We start from the raw sequence: 21149 nt of genomic DNA, 5'->3' as shown, positions 1-21149 counted from the left end.
TATAAACACCTATGTGTGATGATAGTATGCATTATATCCCCATCTAAAGCAGTCTCTAGAACTTGTTAGAACAGCAGAATGACATTATTTAGATATTATGGCTATTAGTATAATCACAAAAGCATCCATGAAATTCAACATAGCCATGCTATTCCACAATATCCCCCTCAAGTTGGTCCTGTATTACATGCACTAAGAACATTTTTAAACTTTAAAAGTTAGTAAAGGAAAAAAAATAGTACTACTACATTATAAAATTAGAATTAGTCAGACTTAAAAGCATACAAAACTTTTCCCTTTAAAAAAGTGAAATAAGAATAGTATGTTGTCCTGAAAAAGGTTATTTAGTATAGTTTTAGTAACTGAAAAATAACTGAAAGTACTTAAACAATATTCAACATGCAAAACACAACAATGGTAACAATTAAATTTAATCTAATGTAAATTATCAAGTATAATCAATTGCAGGATACAGGTGAAACTCAAAATTAGAACATTGTGCAAAGTTATAATTTTGATGATTATGGGTTACAGCTTATGAAAACCCCAAATTTGAAATGTCTGAAAATTAGAATATTACATAGTCTAATCATGCATATGTATATGTAAATATATTAGTTTCACCTTTTAATTTGAATTACTGAAATACATGAACTGTTGCACGATATTCAAATTTTCAGAGTTTCACCTGATTTGTCACACACATTGAGGGATTGTATTAACCAAATTAAAAGTTTACACACAAACATAAACAAACACAGTACATCCCTTCCTTTGCAATGAAAAAAAAAACCCTCAGCTTTCTTGTTGCATCACTGCATTAATAGGAAATGAATTACAATAATATATGAAATAAAGTGTCAGACCAAATGAAACACCGATCACCATAATAGTGAGTTCAAACAAAAACCTTGGAAAACCAACATCCATTTATGAAGTCAGCTCATGTGATGTTCTTTAAAATTTTCATTTGTATTGACAATTGAACATTTAAAATGACTTTGTAAAATTATTGAATCCAGAAGTGGAGGAAATAAGTGAAATGTCTATTAAGAATTGCCCCGCCTCAAACATCTTTTTTTTTTCTTAACAAAATGGCTCAAGGCATAGTATTGGAATAGTACAGATTACTAGATTTTTAATTGTTATATCAGCATATATATCACATCTTCTGAAGGAGACCTGTCTCCAAAGCACAACATATGCTAATGATGTTCTATTTTGATTGTTTCAGCAGGTTTGCAGCATTAACTCATTGCATTATCCGTCTTTTTTTCTGGAAATATTTGATGTACTATCCCAGTCAATTTTCTTCTTTTGCTCTCTTCTTGATCTTTTCCAGTGCTTCAGCCTTTTTAGGCTCATTTATTTCCTCCATCTTCTCAATCAGAAAATCAATGTGCTGAATTGTGTTCAGAGAAACAGCATTGAGTGCGATCATCTCCAGAGTTTCCACACAGTTAAAAGCTTCCATTACCAGCTTTATTTTCTCAATCTGTAATTCCTGCAGTTCTTCTTTCAGCTTCTGGACCACAGACACACTGCCCCCAATCTTCCCATCATATTCCTTCTTTAAATCTTCATATGTCCTCGTCTCCTTCTTTGTCTTTGTTACATATATTTTTGCTTCTTTGACATGTTTGGTGTAGTGGCATTTCTTTGTGCACACTGTACAGTGATTATCTTTCATCACACTACACCACGAGAGATCTTTGACCCACCAGCAGTCTGGATAATGACAGTTCTCCTCACAGACACTGCAGCACATCGCCTCATATGCCACAGCAGGATCAATATCAACCTTCTCTTGATAGGACACTTCAACTTCATACTCAAAGTTCTTATTGTTCTTGACATATTTCTGGTTCTGATTCAGAGCTTCCTGAGTTTGTTTCAGCTCATTTTGTTTTTGTTCCATCATTTGAACTCGTGATTGGAGATTGGAGATGTTTGAGGTCAACTGCTTCCGTTTTTGTAAAACATGCTGAGTCATCACTAAGGATTTTGGTTTTATGTTTTCAAGAAACTTGAACAATCCTCCCATTCCTCTAAAACTGAGATTCCATGATTGTTCATGGATCATTTCATATTCTTCATCAGCAGAGTCTGCCTGACAATTGTCGAACAAGAAAAACACTGGCTTACTCTTGTCATTCACTGCACACTTGATTTTAGCCTCTTTAACAGCTGTCAGGGCATCTCTTGGTGGCATTCCATTTGAGTGTGTGAAGAGCAAAACAATGTTTTCAGCAATATCTCTTCCAAATAAGGACTGAACAGCATCAAATATGTATTGTTGAAACTCTGAGAGTCGATTTTGTGCTGCTTTAATCACCAGACACACTGCATCTACTTCATTGATCCCTTCTTTGGATCTACTTAAACTAAGCAAACTCATGGCAATATTTTTATCTTTCTCAACTCCACGTGTGTCTCCGTATCCTGGACTGTCGATGATTGTTAGATCAGTTTGACTCTCTTGTAGATAAAACCCATAAACAGTGATGCTGGAGGTCTGACTGTGAACTGATGTTCGGTCACTCTGATCATCTGTGATCTCAAACCAAACCTTGTCTTTTCTCTGAACACCCAACATGTAGTTGATCATCGTGTTGATTAGGGTTGTTTTTCCTGTTCCTGTTTCTCCCACCATCAGAATGGTTTTATGGGTTTTTTTTGTGTCTCTCTCACCAAAGGTAATTTTCCTGTACGGTTCAGATTCATCCAATCTGTCTGAACTTTTTTGCAGATGATATTGAGCTGGATTTCCATCTTTAATTAAGATGGCTTTCTTGATGACTTCCATTTTGTTCAATTCTTGACTTAAACTAGTCATTTTTCCCCTCTGTAATGTTATAACAGAAAAACATGTTATTTTAAACTGCTTGTAATATGTTATGGCTGTACATATATTTCTTTTATCAAACAACTTTAATTCACATTAACATTGTATGTTAACACATCAAGCATTTACCATACAGCATGAAGTTGAGGACATTGGAAAAATGAATATTATTTTAATATCAAAAATGGGTTCGAAAAATGGGCGAGACAAGGCAGGCAAAAACATAGTTTTTTTTTTTTTTTTTTCACTGGTCAATTTTGAGATTTTGGGCTATTCTTCAACAACATGCCTTTCAGACTTATGCTGAAAAAAAAGTCTAAAATACACATTTAGGTCTTTATTTTACTACACTTTGTCTGTTTGCGTGTGTAGATTTTGCCTAAACTCATCAAAAGTTGGCATTCTAAATCATAACATCGCTGTCCCTGCCATCACATATACCGTTAGAAAGCTCTCCCTCTCATTTGTAATGCTGTCGGATCCAAATATGGAACAGGTAATTTCCTGTTTATCAGCAACCAATCATGAAGTAAAATGGGTGTTCCGGGCAAGATGGCGGAGTGAGTGCATGTGCGTGATGGAGCTGTTCACCCTAAGACATGCATATTAGTGAATCATAGTTACTTTAGATTTGTTTTTGGAGATACATTAACACTGAGTTGAGTGCACCGTCTCTATTTATTGTTAAACTTGTATCATGTAAAATTTTCGCTTCTTAACGTCACACGTGAGGAAAACCTCGGCTAATGGCTTACCTAGCTAGCAAACCACTACTTCAGCAGCATGCAGGTACCGATAGACAATCCGCTTGTCAACAACCTACACGACTACTGTATGGCGGATGTTTCCGGTGATCTCCCTCGGGGACCCAGATTTCCCCTCTCTCCCCATAACTCCTTCCTCAACTCCCTCCAAAAAAAATGAAGCCGCGGTGCTCCGTGGATCTAGACAGTGCAGATATTGTGCAAAGAATCTCAGTCATCTTCAACACGAGAATCGACTCTCTGGAAAAGAGTAAGGAGAAAATGATTTCCAACAATACTCTAAAGATTGAGGGGCTAAAGAAGACTGTTGATTTTGCCTGCGCTGAGATTCGTGAAGTGAAAGGTAAAGTGACACACATTGATGACCGAGTCAACATGGCAGAGAAAAAGACGATCCTTCTGGAACAACGAATCACTGAGCTGGAAAACTATTCGTGACGTTGGAACCTGCGTCTCTACGGTATGGCTGAAAACGTAGCAGATCAAAACGTCCACCAAGAGGTTATACACATCTGCCAGTCAATCCTACCGGAGCACAAGGCCAAACTCCCTGATGTTATTGACTCAGTGCATCGTCTGGGACAACTAAAGAAAGGTACCACCGAGCCTCGAGGGATAATTCTACAGTTTAGTGCTCGTATTTACCGCGACACTGTATGGAAGGCTGCAAAGAAGTCCACCTTCCTGCAAAACAACAAGCTACGTTTTGCCGAAGACCTGTCCCCAGCCGTCAGAGAGCGAAGAATGGTGTTGTGGCCACAGGTGGCTAAAGCGCGAGAACAAGGGAAGGCTGCTTACTTCGTGGGTGGTCGTGCTTTTGCCAACGGGGCTGAACTTTTTCCAGTTACCTGAAAGTGGTAAACGTCACACCTGTTAACATGTGCCTTAAGTCGAGTTAAGCCATAATATCCTTAATACTTGTCATCCACTCTGTTTTTCTAAGGGAAAAAATGTGCACTTTATAAGAATTTTGAGCACTTTAATGACACTCAACTTAACATACCTTCAAGACAACTTTTATTACTCCTGTTCAATTTATTCAATATTCAATATTCTGTAGGCTAACATTTTATGTCTACTGATTGCTAATAACTTTGTGTTAAGTTGTCGTCTGAAAACGTCTCGGTTACGTATGTAACCCTCGTTCCCTGAGTAGGGAACGGAGACGTTACGTCAGAAGTGACGGAGATTGGGGGTTTCGCATAGAAAGCCAATCCTCTTCGAGTATTAAAACACGAGCCAATGGCATGCAATGCCTTGGGGCTGCGGAAATTTGCATAGCGTACTCCGCCCTACTCCGTGAGTATAAAAGGAGGAAGTGAACGCAACCGCAGTATGTCTTCGCTGAGGAGCCAAGACTGAACTCGGCCTCTACCCAGCGATACAGCAGAAGTGGCAGGGAGACGTAACGTCTCCGTTCCCTACTCAGGGAACGAGGGTTACATACGTAACCGAGACGTTCCCTATCGTAGTCACTTCGAGTTACGTCAGAAGTGACGGAGATTGGGGGTCTGTGCCATCACGCCATCTTCAAGCTGTCTTCCAGTGCCCTGCGAAAGACTGAACCCCCGAGCCTTACCTCTTTTTTTTTTTTTTTTTTTTTTGGGGATCCGACTTTGACACAGGATTACCAAGGTACACTGGGAACATATCCCGAAGGGGACATGCTACCAGCTGCCTACCGAAGGGAGGACTTAAGAATACACATATGGCCACATAGGAACGCATATGGAACACTGGAGTACCAACCGCAGGTGGCTACTGATTTAAACTCCAGGGGTGGCAGATGGCTTGCCAAGGGAAGACACATGCTCAGAGAGGCTTACAGTGGATAATACACATGAGACGGTTACCCTGGGGAACCGTGCGCATGGAGGCACCTAGCTAGCATCCAGAGCAACGCAGTGGTGCCCGCATCGTCGGTGCTGGAGGACTCAAGACTTCAATGGAAGAACTGAGGAAATATCGCACTTATCCAGTCCGGGGAGTGGAGTGGCGAGCAAGCGAAAACACCTGAGCGGATCCAGAACTGGCCGAAACGAGTACGTGAGAGGATACCGGCTCAATTCGCAGATTATAGAATCTGGCGAAGGTGTTGGGTGTCGCCCAGCCTGCAGCTCTGCAGATGTCTGTTAGCGAGGCGCCGTGCGCTAAAGCCCAAGAGGAGGCTACACTCCGAGTGGAATGGGCCGTCACACCAAGGGGGCACGGAAGGCCTTGCTGCTGGTAAGACAAAGCAATGGCATCCACTATCCAGTGGGACAGCCGTTGCTTTGAGAGAGCCCTACCCTCTGGCTCCCCCCATGACAGACAAAGAGCTGGTCTGAGGTCCTGAAACACTGCGTTCTGTCGACATAGGTGCGGAGAGCACGTACCGGACAGAGCAGTGCCAAGGCTGGGTCTGCCTCCTCCAGGGGCAGCGCTTGCAGGTTCACCACCAGGTCCCGGAGGGGAGTGGTAGGAACCTTGGGCATATATCCAGGCCGGGGTCTCAGGAATACGTGAGAGTAAGCCGGCCCGAACTCCAGGCACACTTCAATCAATCAATCAATCAATCATTTATTTATAGAGCACATTTAAAACACAACCGAGGTTGACCAAAGTGCTTTACAAGGAATAAAAGAGACACAGATATAAAACTGCAATAGAAACTTAAAAACTAAATGAGACAAGAAGGCACTAAAAAAAATAATAATAAAATAAATACATAAAAAAAAAAAAATAATAATAATAAAAAAAAAAAAAAAAAAAAAAAAAAAAAAACTTCATGACTTCGTCAACAGAGAGTGCGTGCAGGTCCCTTACTCTCCTGATGGATACCAATGCAATCAGGAGTGCTGTCACATAGGACAGGGCAAAAACTCTACCGACTGCAAAGGCTCCAGGGGAGGCCTCTGCAGAGCACCCAGGTCTACTGAGAGGTCCCCAGAGGGCAGGAGGGGAGGGAGGCGGATTTAGCCCCCTCACTCCCCTCAGGAACCTGATGACCAGGTCATGCTTCCCATAGACTTACCTTTCACTGCATCATGAGACGCGGCAATGGCCGCGACATAATCCAAAGGGTGGAGGGCGACAGCCTGCGCTCCAACCCCTCTTGCAGGAAGGAAGCATGACTCCGATCGAACATCTCCGGGGGTCTTCTCAGCGAGAAGAACACCAATTGACGAAGAGGTTTCACTTCAACGCATAAAGGTGTCACGTGGACGACGCTCTTGCGGAAGTGATGGTTGCCGCCACCGCAGGTGGCAGCGAACTCAAACCTGCCTCGTCCCGTCCTGGAGCCACACGTGCAGCCTCCAAGATCGGGACGAGGGTGCCACAGAGTGCCCCGTCTCTGAGAGAGTAGGTCCGGTCTCAGAGGAATAGGCCAAGGAGGTGCTGTCGCGAGGAGCAAGAGTTCGGAGAACCACGTCTTGGTGGGCCAGTAGGGGGCTACCAGCAAGACCTGCTCCTCGTCCTCCTTGATCTTGCACAACACCCGTGCAAGGAGGCTCACTGGGGGAACGCACACTTGCGTGGGCCCCGTGGCCAGCTGTGCGCCAGCGCATCCGAGCCGAGAGAGCCGCGGGTCAGAGAATAACTGGGCGCAGTGGGACGAGTCCCGAGAGGCGAACAGGTCTAACTGTGCCTCCCCGAACTGGTCCCAAATCAGCTGGACCGACTGGGGATGGAGTCGCCATTCGCCGGAGATGGGACGGGCCCGGGACAGCTCGCGGCTGCCCGATTCCGGTCTCCAGGAATGTAACTGCACGAAGGGACCTCAGGTGCTTCTGACTCCATATCAAGAGGTGGCGGGCGAGCTGCGACAACCGGCGCGAGCGTAGACCCCCCCTGGTGGTTGATGTACGCTACTGCCGTAGTGTTGTCTGAGCGGACAAGCACATGCTGGCCCTAGAGCACGCTCGGAAGCGGTGCCGGGCGAGCCGTACTGCCAACAGCTCGAGGCAATTGATGTGCATGAGGCGCTGGGCTCCTGTCCAGGAACCGGCGGCTGCATGCCCATTGCACATGGCACCCCAACCCGTGGTAGACGCATCCGTGGAGACAACGAGATGCCTGGAAACTCGCTGAATAGGGACCCTGTCCGTAAAAAGCTGAGGTTCGACCACGGGAAGAAGGATCGGCGGCACGTCGGAGTCACTGGAACTCGGAGCGAGCCGCGATGCCATGCCCACCTCGGGACTCGATCGCGAAGCCACAGCTGAAGCGGTCTCATATGAAGCAAACCGAGCGGCGTTGCCGCGGCCGCGGATGCCATATGCCCCAGGAGCCTCTGAAAAGTTTCAGTGGAACCGCACTCTTGCCCTCGAACTGTCGAAGACAAGCCAGCAGTGAGTGCGCGCGCTCGTTCGTGAGCTGCGCGGACATGGCGACCGAGTCTATCTCCATGCCGAGAAAAGAGATCCTCTGCACGGGGCAAAGTTTGCTCTTTTCCCGGTTGACCCGAAGGCCCAGACGGGCTAGGTGCCGTAGCACCAGGTCTCTGTGTTCGCAAACCTGAGCTCGAGAGTGTGCTAGTAACAGCCAGTCGTCGAGATAGTTCAGGATGCGAACCCCGTGTTCGCGAAGGGGAACAAGGGCTGCCTCGACGATCTTAGTGAAGACGCGAGGGGACAGAGCTAACCCGAATGGGAGAACGGCGTACTGGTATGCCTGGCCCTCGAAGGCAAACCGAAGAAACGGTCTGTGTCGAGGGAGAATGGAGACATGGAAGTACGCGTCCTTCAGGTCGATCGCTGCAAACCAATCCTGATACCGAACACATTCGAAAATGCGTTTGGCCGTGAGCATTTTGAACGGTAGTCGATGGAGAGAACGGTTCAAAATGCGCAGGTCCAGGATCGGTCGTAACCCACCGGTCTTTCTTGGGGACAATGAAGTAGGGGCTGTAAAGCCCGGACCTCACCTCGGCTGGAGGGACCGTCTCGATTGCACCCTTCGCCAGCAGGGTCGCAATCTCCGCTCTCAAGACTGGGGCATTGCCACCAACCATCGTGGAGCGAACTCCCCTGAAGCGGGGAAGAGACCGTGCGAACTGAATCGCGTAGCCGAATCCGATCGTTCTGATGACCCAGCGGGAACCCCGGGAAGCGCTAGCCAGGCTTCCAGGAAGTGAGCCAACGGGGTCATGCGAACCACAGACGTCCCCCCGGAGGGGCAGCGAGGCGGGTCGACCGGCATGCGTGCAGGAGTTACCCCGTCCGGATGCACCGTCGAAACCCGCTCCCCGACAGAAGAGACCAGGGAAGGCAGAGCGTTCCACGGGGGTCTGTTCTGCCGGGGGTCTGGCGACAGAGGGGGAAGGGATTGGCGTAGCCCGGGGACGACACACGCACCCTTCCGCGCCCTCCGAGACAGAGAGGAATGAACGGGGCGACGCACTGGACGTCGTGCGCGCTCATTCCAGTCTGTGTGCTCAATGACAGTGTCAGCTTTTCCTCAACCAGCTCAGGGAGCTAGCTAGAACAAAAGATTCTCCACCGGCCCTCCACCGGGGAAGGAGGGGCCCTGCCACCGCCTCCTGAGAAAAACCATGACACTATCACTGAGCGGCCCGCCTCAGGAACATCGCTTCGCCTGGCATCTAGCGGGGCACGCGGCCTGAGGGGGGGCTCTTTTCTTGGGACGCTTACCTGTGGCCTCCTCCGCGACGCGAACCGGCTGAAGGCTGCTGCTGGGGCCGCGTGGGAGGGAAGGGAGCCGCAGGGGGGCGTCCTCGGCGGCGAGCTGGCGGAGGCGTCCGAGCCGACGGCTGGTTGGAGGCAGCAGCTGGCCGTCGGGGCAGAGAAACCGCCTTCGTCTGCTCCTAGGCGGTCGAGAAGTGCTGGGCAAAGTCCTGGACCGCACCGCCGAACATTATGATGCTCCTGGACCACAGCGGTGGGCATCACCTGACCAAGGGAGCGAGCGACCGCCTCCGTGACCCGTTTAAGGACAAGGTAGGCGACAGGCTCGCAGCTCGCTTGGTCCGTCACCTCCTCGTGCACATTCCTGAGCAGCTAGCTTTGTAGGTGCTCATCATATGCAGGGCGGAGGCTGCCTGTCCCGCCGCTCTACAGAATCGCGCCGCCATAGACGACGAGAACCCATAGGCTTTGGAGGGGCATCTGAGAGCAACCGCCGGTTGACCGGGGGAGCCCCAGCGTACCCACAGACAGCCGCATCGCCGAGGGGAGGAAGGGCGGGGAACTAAGCACGCTTTTTTTTTTTTTTTTTATTTATTTATTTTTTAGTGCGTGTCAGTTCCGCATGCAACTCGGGGAAAAAAGGAAATTGGGGTTGGCCGTGGCCGTAAGGCGGCAGCGTTACCCAAAAACCAATTATTCAGCCGCGAGAGATCGGGGAGGGGCGGAGTTCCACCCCCACCCGATGCTCACGGACGCCCGAGATAGCACGGCCATCATCGCGGGATCAGACACGGCGGCGCTGACGCTCCCGAGGGAGGCAACGCGGCCGCATCCTCACTTCCCGAGGAGTCAAGCCCGCCTAGTGATGCTGTGATCGACATCGCATCATCATCTGGAGCGCTGCCCGAAGCAGCCGGTGCCACCGAAGAAGCAACCGACTGAATCGAACTAACGCTCGCTGGCTCTCGCACTGAGGCGGGAGGTGTGGCCCGAGGAATCGTCGGGGCTTATCCCACACCATCACCGTAAATCACCAGGTCCCCGGGTCGACGGGCCCCCTATGGAGGAAACCGATCGAGCGGGGGGGACCGGGACTCTCACTCAAGTGAGATCATTGAGTCTCGACCTCAGTGTAGAGATGGTCATGTTCCCACAGAAGGAAAATGAGTCATCCACGAACGCTGCTGCTGCATGCTGAAATGCCCAGGCATACAAAGCAGCGATCGTGACCATCAGATGACGACAGAAATCAATCACACCCAGAAGAGCACGGGCGAACCGTCTTTAAAAAGACGTGCGCGTGCAGCTCTTTCAATGAGAGGAGGAAATTCACTCTTTCAGCGCTGAAGCGACCAGGGAGAAGCGCAAAGTCTGGCAGACCACTGCTCAGATCGCAGGCGATGCAGAATCTCGCTGGGTACCGCCGTCACACCAACACTGAAGAGGACGCTCGTCTCGAAGAGTCTTGAACAGTGCTTTCAGGAGTGAAGAGGTTCTCTTGGCTCCGAAGCGAAAACATACTGCGGTTGCGTTCACTTCCTCCTTTTATACTCACGGAGTAGGGCGGAGTACGCTATGCAAATTTCCGCAGCCCCAAGGCATTGCATGCCATTGGCTCGTGTTTTAATACTCGAAGAGGATTGGCTTTCTATGCGAAACCCCCAATCTCCGTCACTTCTGACGTAACTCGAAGTGACTACGATAGGGAACCTAGATATCTCTTTAGTTTTCACTGTATCACTAAGTTTCGTTTTGCACCTTTCATTTAAGTTAAGTGGTGCAGCTCCTTACAGTATGGTTAAAGTTTAATTTAATCCAAACTTTACTTTTTGCATTGTTCTATTTGTTGTTGTTAATACGTCTTTATCTATCATTACTCTTAATGCCAGGGGGATAAGGAATATTGTTAAGCGCAAGGCGTTATTTTTGTTTGTCAAGCAGCACAAATCTGATTTCTGTTTCATTCAAGAGTCACACTCAGTTCCGGAAGATGGTAGATTATGGAGATCCCAGTGGGGAAATGATCTGTGGCAGGCTCACGGGTCTGAACATTCTGCTGGTGTTGCGACTCTAAAATATAACTTTCCAGGAACTATTCTTCTATCTGTCACTGATACTTCAGGTCATTTTATTTTTCAAGTATTAACCATTGAAAATTTTACATTGATAGTTATCAACATATATGGTTATAATTCTAACCATGAGACGACATATTGCATGAGACTTTAGAGAAACATATACAAAATTCCCTTAATAACTTTCCAAATTCAGGTATAGTAATAGGGGGGGATTTTAACATGATTCTGGATCACAATATTGACTGTTGGCCTCCACGTGTTTCCACTGCAGTAAATGCTAATTTAACTTTATTTATGCAAAAATTTAATTTGGTTGATGTATGGAGATTTAACAATCCTGACATAAATGCTTTTACTTGGAGTAATAGAAGTGCCACCAGACGTTCACGATTGGACTACTGGTTAGTTTCTGATCATTTGAATATTGATAAAATCTCAGTTAATATCATCACAACCCCATTAACAGATCATAATGCTGTCTACATATCTATCCCATTACAATCTGCCCCTTCCTCAAGATGTAGGAATGCCTACTGGAAATTAAACAGTTCGCTTCTAAAACGTGATGAGGTAAAATCAGACATTAAAAAAATAATATTGAAATTCTGGAATAAAGCAATATCCGAGGGTGCTTTTGGTAGCAATTGGGAACTTCTGAAATTTAAAGCTGGCCAATATTTTAGGTATATTGGTAGTATGTTATCTAAAATCGTAAATTGAAGGAAGAAAGAGTGGTCTCTAATATATTTACCTTTTACCAGAAGGACCCTGCAGATATATCAGAAGAGGAACGGTTAACTTTAATTTCGGAACAACTTAAATTAAATGAGATTTACTCCAACAAAGCAAAAGGTGCCTTTATAAGGTCAAGAAAAAGATGGATGGAAGAAGGGGAGCAGAACTCTGCCTATTTTTTCGGCTTAGAAAGATATCATGGGAAACTTAATTTAATCAACTTACTATTAATAATACTGTAACTGATAATCCAAAAAATATAGCTTTTTTTCTGTGCGGAATTCTATAGAAATCTATACAAATCCAAATATTGCCATCAATCATCCACTAAATTCTTGAACTCTCTGATCGTCACTCCGATCTCTCAAGATGATAGGAAACTCTGCGATGACCCTATAACTTTGCAGGAAATTACTTTTGCAATTGAACATTGTAAAAATAACAAATCTCCTGGAGTTGATGGCCTGTCTGCAGAATTTTATCAGGCTTTTACACAAGACTTAGCGCCCTTTCTGCTTGAAGTAATATTAGAAAGTATTGAAAAAAGTTTTCCCCCCTCACTGACCCAAGGCTTAATTACGTTAATCCCCAAACCTAAAAAGGATTCACTGTTTATAGAGAATTGGCGACCTATCTCTTTATTCAACACCGATTACAAAATTTATGCCTCAATTATTGCAAAATGTTTAAAAAATGTTTTCGACCCTATTATTGATGATATCCAATCAGGTTTCATGAGAAATAGACACACCTCAAATAATAATCGGCTTGTCTTATATAATTGATTATTCATTTTTATGTCCTGATGATAGCTTTATCTTTTTCTTAGACTTCTATAAAGCCTTTGACACAGTAGAGCATAATTTTATATTTAAAACCCTTGAGAAATTTGGTTTTGGGGATTTTTTTTTTTTTTTTTTTTTTGTAATGCTGTTAGAACATTGTACTGCAATGGCAATAGCTCTATCAAATTAAAAAGTGGGACATCACTGAGATTTGAGTTGCAAAGAGGCACCTGACAGGGCTGCCCTGCCTCCTTTTACCTATTAATTTTGTGTACTCAACTTCTTTCCACTCATATTAAAAATAGTGCTTTAAAAGGTATTTCAATTGCAGATAGAGAAGTTATTCTCTCCCAACTAGCAGATGATACTACATTATTTTTTAAAAATGCCAGCCAAGTACCAATCGCTATCAAAACAATAGAGTTATTTTCCGCAGCTTCTGGACTTTGCTTAAATCTGAAGAAGTGTGAACTTTTTCCCTTAAAGAAAGCGATACCTCCCAGATCTCTGTAGCATACCGATCAAAGATTATTAAAAATGAGGAGGATAGATGCTCTGTAAACTTTAATTTAATTAGTGATAAGACAAAGAAAAAGTTAAATCAATGGCTGCAGAGGGATTTATCCTTGAAAGGACGAGTTTTGTTGACAAAGGCAGAAGGTTTATCCCGTCTTACATATGCAGCTATCCGCTTATTTGTCAACAAAAAAGCTCTGTAATTCAATTGATAAGTTTCTTTTCAATTTCATTTGGAAAAACAAGACTCATTATGTGAAAAAATCTGTTATTATGAACACTTTTGAACGTGGTGGTCTAAACTTTCTTGATTTTACAACCCTCAATTATACTTTTAAAATAAATTGGATAAAGCATTTTCTAAAAAATCCTACATCTACCTGGAATTTTATTCCAAACTATATTTTAGGTTGGTGGTCTAGATTTTTTACTTTTATGTGATTATAAAATAGAAAAAATTCCCCTAATTTTATCGAAATTCCATAAACAAATGCTCTTAGTATGGTCATTAATCTACAAACATAATTTCTCCCCACATAGGTGCTTCATCTGGAATAATCAGCTTATTAAATTCAAGAATAAATCCTTATTTTATAAAGCCTGGTTTAATAATAACATTTTTCTAGTAATGGTTTGTAATGCTAAATTATTCTGAATTCCTTCGAACTTTTGGCATTCCAATCACCCCAAGAGATTTCGCAATTGTTATGGATGCCATCCCTTCTGGTATCTTAACTCTCTTAAAAGGGACTGGAAAACCCGTTTGCCTACCAGCTTTGGACCCTAAGTTAACCTCAGTTGGTAATATTTGTTTCGCAATCACAACGAGGAATAATAATAGGAATATTCACTCTTTATTCCAGAGAGATGTCACATGCATCCCTAATGTTGTTCCCTATTAGTCTAACTTTGTTGATAACCTGAATTGGGGGATTATTTGGACCCTTCCTTACAAATACCTCCTTACGAATAAAGTAAGAGAAATCACTTTCAAAATGATACATAGGTATTATCCTGCTAAGCAATATCTTCTGAGGTTTAAGCTTGACATTTGTGTTGACAGCTCTTTCTGTGGACTAGTTCCTGAAACAATGGTACACCTGTTCTGGCAATGTCCCTAAACCATTAGTTTCTGGAAAGATCTGTCCCGATATATATTTCTGTTAAACTCATCTCTGATTTTTCTTTGCTATGGAGGGATGTGCTGTTTGGTCTCCATGTTGACAAAGGTAAAAAACAAAAAGAAATATACTTAATTAATCTATTGATCATTTTAGAAAAATATCATATTCACAAAGCCAAATTTAGTAATTCAAAACCTTCCTTTATTGCTTTTGATAATGAGACGGAACAGTACATCAAAATGATCCATTTATGATTCACAAAATAAGAAGGCTGCTAAAACCATTCAGTTATGCTCCATCTTTAATGTATTAATGTATTTATTTGAAGCTCCCCCTGGCTCTGTTTTTGTTTAATATTGTGTTTTCTGTATTAATGACTTTATTTGTGTCTTACTGTGTGTACTGTTTTGTTAAGATTTAATAAAAAAAAAAAAAATGAAGTAAAATGGCCGATTAACTCGAAATGCGCAATCTCATTGGCTAATGCCAATTTCTGACAACGTGATTTGTTCAGAGTCGTCAAATGACGCGCTCTGACATTATATAGATCACATATACATATACTATAATTTACACACTAGGCCTATATCTACAAAACAATTACACATTTCAGTTTTTGTATAATATAATACTAAACAAATCTGTAATTGTGGGATCCTAAAAATGATCCAAAATGCATATTTGAGAAAATACATAACGAGCCAATGTTTAAAACTCTGCTTGCCGTAGCTCGATTTAATGCGGTAAGCTTGTAATAATGTTTTTAATTCCAGTGGTACTGGTGGATTTCCACAGGAGATTCAAGCATTTCTTTGCGTCATTACGTCACATCTGTACACATAAAGAACAGTCTCGGCTAGTAGACTATATTAAGTCATTACGTCACATTGTAGCCTACTAGCCGAGATTTATAGTCTTTTCTCACAGCACTGGATATAATTAAATATCAATTGGTTGGCGGATCCAGAAAGGTTCAAACGACAATCACCAGCGACAACAGATTCACCCGCTGTAAAATGCAAAAGACTTCGTTCGGACTTCACAGTGGCTACAGAAAAAAAAGAGACTGCAAACGGACCCATGCGAAAACAAGGATACATATCGGAAGGACATTACATGTAGTCACGCAATGCTTGCTTACGTTGTTAACATTAACAACTTGAGAACAAAGCATAATTTGCACAGTTTTGCGTGATATGATAACTGATTCAGCGCAATTTACTGCAATGTCAGAACCAGAACAAAAGTGGATGTTTTTTACTTGTTCAGATGAAATTTTCCGGTGAAAATTCTTATGTTGGTCATACTTCTAAAAAAAATAATCTGTGACTCTGAATGCCAGTATCCACACCGGCGCGGTGACTGACAGCCTCACACTCTCCTCAAACATTCTGATCATCAGTGCTTTGCCGTGTCGAGGGTGTTAAAGTACAACTCACGTAATACACATAGATAGTTTTGAACAGGCTGGTTATGTATTTTCTGAAATATGTATTTTGGGTCATTTTTAACCCAAAAAAAGCTACGGACTGCAGCTTTAATTTCAGAGTTAATTCAACAGCAGTGATGTAGATTCAACAACAAGTTTAACGTTGATTCAACAATATTACCATTGATTATATTTGTTAATTTCAATATTGATTCAGCATCTGTGATGTAGAATCAATCATAGTGTAATGTTGATTCAATAGCATTACCATTTTTTGTTAAACAGCTTCAACATTAACTGAGGATGCAAGAGTGATGGTGATAAAATATGCACTCTGTAATGCGAAATCAATACTATTACCGTTGATTTGTTGAAATCTAAACACTATTTCAACATTAACTGAGGGTGCAAGAGTGAAACTAAAGCAACATCAATTTGTAACGTTAATTCAACACAATTAGCGTTGACGCATAAACACAGACTGATTGTTTCAATGGTTACATGCTGGGTATTCACAGATTTAAACTTTCCGGACCAATAAATCGAGCTAAATGTTGTTAAAACATGAATGACACCCATTTACAATCATGGTAACGCAGACACTGAGCTACAACTCAATTTTCCTCAAAACAAGCTTTATAATATTAAATTGATCTAGAAGTTAGTTTACACATCACTGGTCTCCCACTCGTCACACTTCAGCACTTAGTTCGACAAGTAATAGCACATAAAATAAGTAGGCATATTCTTCTCACAAATTATATTGTTTTTGAGCTTTTTTTTTAGCCAAAGCTAGCTTTGCATGATAGTTGCTTATTGAATTTGATAGCAATACATCTGTCACGGTGTTGAGCAGGCAGACGAGCAGACTGAGTCCAGAATCACGATGAAGATATATTTATTATATAAATACAGGCATGAAGACGGGGTACACCAAGTAACATCAAACATTGACCGACAAAGACAGACTGAAGGAGGGAGAACTAAATACACAGAAGAATCAAACATAATGAGGTGAAGACAGGTGAAACAGATGAACAGGACGCTGAACGGGAGGCTGATGAGGGAGTGAGTTCAGGTGTGCAGACGAGAGGATCATGGGAAGTGTAGTGCTGGAGACGCGGACAGGATGGTGCAGACGAAGGGCTGTGACAACATCGTATAACAGTGAAGTTATTGATTATTTTTCCAATAAAAGGTGAAGTTATTTAAAAAAAAAAATTAATAATCATAAAAATTGTACAATTTGTGTTGTAGTATAACCAGCAGAAAAGCAGTGATGTGTGAACTGAATTTGGTGTCATTACAGTGTTTCAGTGAAGTTATTGAATATTTTTCATAACAAAATGTGCAAACGGGTTTTGGTTTTGCACTTTGCAGATGGTCCCTTATTCGAAACTTGTCTTTCAACCACCTACTTTGAGACATTTATATTACAAAACTCTTTGTGGAAAATTGGGTTGTAAATCGTGGTTGTGACGCTGTGCGGAGAAATAGTGCCGAGGCTGGATCCAAACGCAGTGTAGCTTTATTAACAAACTTAGGAACAGGATACTAGAAGCAGGACTCGAGAATTCAAAAACACCAATGTTCACATACATAAATTCAACAACCAACAAAGACAGGGCAGAAACACAGGGCTTAAATAATCCAGGACAAACGAGCTAGACAAGGTAACAAGGGGGCGTGAGAAATGAGAAACACCTGGGATAACTAGACAGGGAACAACTGAATACAAATTGACAAGACACAAAACCACATCATGACATAGCCCACCCCCTATGGGCGGCTCCTGACGCCCATAAAAAACAACAAAAAGTTCAGGAGGGCGGTGAAGCGGAGACGGTCTTGGGGGAGGGACGGAGGGCCAGGCCCGTGCAGAGGAACGGGACCAGGAGGTAGCCAAGGCGGGCCTGGGCCACAGAGCGTGGGCATACCAGACTGGGCCGGAGACCAGGGCGGAGCAGGACGAGGCGGAGGCCAGGGCGGAGCAGGAAGAGGCAGAGGCCAGGGCGAAGCAGGACGAGGCCAGGGCCAGGGCGGCGCAGGACGAGGCCAGGGCCAGGGCGGAGCAGGACGAGGCCAGGGCGAAGCAGGACGAGGCCAGGGCGGAGCAGGACGAGGCCAGGGCCAGGGCGGAGCAGTACGAGGCCAGGGCCAGGGCGGAGCAGGACGAGGCCAGGGCCAGGGCGGAGCAGGACGAGGCGAGGTCCATGTCTCCATGGCCCTCACAGGGTACCTACTGCCCCCCCCCCCCCCCCCAAAAAAAAAAATACTTGGGGAAATCCACAGGGATTTGAAGGGCACAGCTTGAACAGAGCTTGAAGGGCACAGGCAGGGCGAGGTGCAGAGGCGGGGCCGGCAGGGCGAGGCGCAGAGGCGGGGCCGGCAGGGCAAGGAGTCTGGGTACGCTCACTGGGGCCTGGCGAACCGAACGAGTCCTCCTTCTCCTCCTCCTGCGGCGGCGCGTCACAGGGCTAGACACACTCGCTGGGCTGGACAACTCACTCACTTGAACAGGAGATTCAGCGCTCACTTGAACAGGAGATTCAGCGCTCACTTGAACAGGAGATTCAGCGCTCACTTGAACAGGAGATTCACTCGCGGGGCTCACGTGAAGCACGGCTGGGCTGACGTGAAGCGCGGGCTTGTTAATGCACAGGTGAAGCGCAGGCTCGTCGTGGCTGACGTGAACCAGCGGTGAAGACGACGAGGGCTTCGCGGGTAATGTGAACTCGGGAGATGTCGAGTAGAAACGAGCCAGTAATGGAGAAGAGGTCCTCCAAGGAACAAGCCCGAGCTATATACCGGTCAAGAGTCCAGTTGGGTAGGTCCCGCGGCATCCATCGAGCGATCCCATAATCCAGCCCATTCAAAAACAGGCCCATGAGCTGGATATCATCTAGCGCTCCCAGATGGCAAATGGACAGTACCTTTGGACAGACTGGCCCTCTTGCAAGAATGACGACAGGTATTCTCCCAGAGCCCGGTTGCTGACAACTGCTGGACCCATTTTGAGGTTGGTTGTTCTGTGACGCTGTGCGGAGAAATAGTGCTGAGGCTGGATCCAAACGCAGTGTAGCTTTGTTAACAAACTTAGGAACAGGATACAAGACTAGAAGCAGGACTCGAGAATTCAAAAACACCAATGTTCACATACATAAATTCAACAACCAACAAAGACCGGGCAGAAACACAGGGCTTAAATAATCCAGGACAAACGAGCTAGACAAGGTAACTGTAGTGTTAAGGGGTTTTAGAGGAGAGGAAGTGATGTTGGAAGGGGGGCTGGAAAAAGGGCACTTTAATAAAGTCATGCTATGACCACACAGGAAGCACTTAACTCTACAGTAACAAGGGGGCGTGAGAAATGAGAAACACCTGGGATAATAACTAGACAGGGAACAACTGAATACAAATTGACAAGACACAAAACCACATCATGACAGTGGTCTACGTTACTATGATTGTAAATGGGCGATATAAACGATATGCAATATAAACGGTACAAAATTGGTCTACGATATGGATTTTAATTCTATTGCATCGCAATAATGCATGTTGACGCAAACTACCAGCAAAATTTAGAGCCACGAGCTGCATCCAACTGCAACACATCATCGTATTCGTCATCTTGAATAAACATGGTTGAAATCGAAAATGGAAGAGCTGGTTAAAAAACCAGTACAACATCCATTGGTTTCGGATTTAAGCCATCCAATGAGCAGCAGCAAATTATACTCTGTAGGGGTAACAGCTCTGACTAACGCCTGTTTCACACATATTCCGTTTGCAGCGAATAGGGTGTTTATTTTTTCCGTACCCATGTTAACAGGCCTGGATGCGGTGCGGCAATGCGTACAGGTGCAGTGCGTATACAGCAGTGCAGCGGTCGTTTCGAAACAGTCTATTTTTGCTGTGCTGTGCGTGCTGAATTAAAGTGACAGCGCATGGTTCATGGTCAAAATGAACATGGATTGATATGAAAATATAGTAATCTTAAAAGTTTTTTACTATTTTTCAATCATTTTCTTTTTAACTTTAACCCTTGTAAACTGTTCGATTTCTGTGCACACCGTTTATAGACCGGGTCAAATTGAGCCTAATTGGATTCAATACAATTCCTTAAAAATCACACTATGAAAAAAAACCCCCAAAGATTTAGATACAAACTGTAAACTTTTAATATCAACATTTGTCAAACATTACAAAACAACATTTCTGAAAATATAATTCATGAAAAAAAAAATTAACCATATTTTAAAACAGTTTTATTCTGACAAAATTTGGAAATAAACAGTATACTAACTTTTATGCATATATTTTACGTTTAAATTTTTTTTTTTTACATTTTATGCTTTGAACATCATAACTGAACAATTCAATTTATATATATATATATATATATATATATGTATATATAAAATGAAGTATAATGAAAATGTTTCATTCTAATGTGCATGTGTATCTAAAAGTGCTCTAACCAAACACAATTGAAAAAGCTAAAATTACAGTGTTTAATTATTTATCAAATTTATCAAATTATTTGCAAATTACAGATGAAAATCTTTGTCAGACACAGAGTAAAATAAGCTCTCATTTCTATATTCAATCTGAAATACCTAGCTTTTAACCAAAATGTTTGTGGGATTTTCAAATGCAGCATTACAGAGTCAAAAAATTTATAAAAAACATTTATTGTATGTATGTTTTTGTTATGTTTGGTTTCTCAATCCCCTGTGAGTGAATAATGAGCTTTCGCACAATTTTGCTTAGTGTGGCATGAGACTTCAACATAGAAAGCAGAAAAAATAGCTCCCAAAGATTGACAGTAAAATAAGTAATTAAATGTTTTTTATTTTGTGTCTGTACAGTTGCTATTGAATTTGACCTATTGACCTATGGGGGTCAAACTGACCCGCGAACACCACAAACGTAATATTATTATTTTTTGTATATGTCAATACACAGCAGCATGTTCAAACTTTGCATGCATGTTCATGATGATAGATAAAAAAAAAAGTCACAAAATATCAAGAAAAAAAACAAAGGTTTAATATTATTTTGGGTAACTTGAAATAAATAAATGATAGCTCATTTTTGCCATCTCTGGCTGACAAAATATTTTTCTGTATTGAAACGTATGGAAAAGCTATTTTTTTTTTTTTTTTGCTTAATACGGTTGTAAAAATACAAAATAACAACATATAACCAAACATTGTTATTATTTTGGGTTGGTACAGTTG

General features: G+C 43.4%; 1 protein-coding gene across 4 annotated transcripts in view; it reads right to left on the bottom strand.

Moving 5' to 3' along the window:
- Positions 1 to 1047: 1047 nt before the first annotated feature.
- Positions 1048 to 21149, bottom strand: part of LOC148997679 (uncharacterized) — a 34029-nt gene continuing 13927 nt past the window's right edge. Inside the window, exons 3-4 of one of the 4 annotated variants that reach the window (XM_089119064.1) lie at positions 4408 to 4457; positions 1048 to 2845 (exon numbers count right to left, since the gene is read on the bottom strand). In XM_089119064.1, coding sequence (XP_088975190.1) covers positions 1304 to 2836 — 1533 coding nt within the window. In that variant the 5' untranslated portion in view covers positions 2837 to 2845; positions 4408 to 4457 and the 3' untranslated portion in view covers positions 1048 to 1303. Of the gene's footprint in view, positions 2846 to 3600; positions 3850 to 4407; positions 4458 to 21149 lie in introns of all 4 variants that reach the window. The other 3 variants (XM_089119062.1, XM_089119063.1, XM_089119061.1) reach the window with 3 other exon arrangements.

Source organism: Pimephales promelas, chromosome 2 (genome assembly GCF_988280905.1).
Source record: "Pimephales promelas chromosome 2, fPimPro1.hap1.1, whole genome shotgun sequence".
Lineage (NCBI taxonomy): Eukaryota > Metazoa > Chordata > Actinopteri > Cypriniformes > Leuciscidae > Pimephales > Pimephales promelas.
Note: the sequence above shows the minus strand (reverse complement) of the source record. Positions and strands in the feature narration are given on the sequence as shown.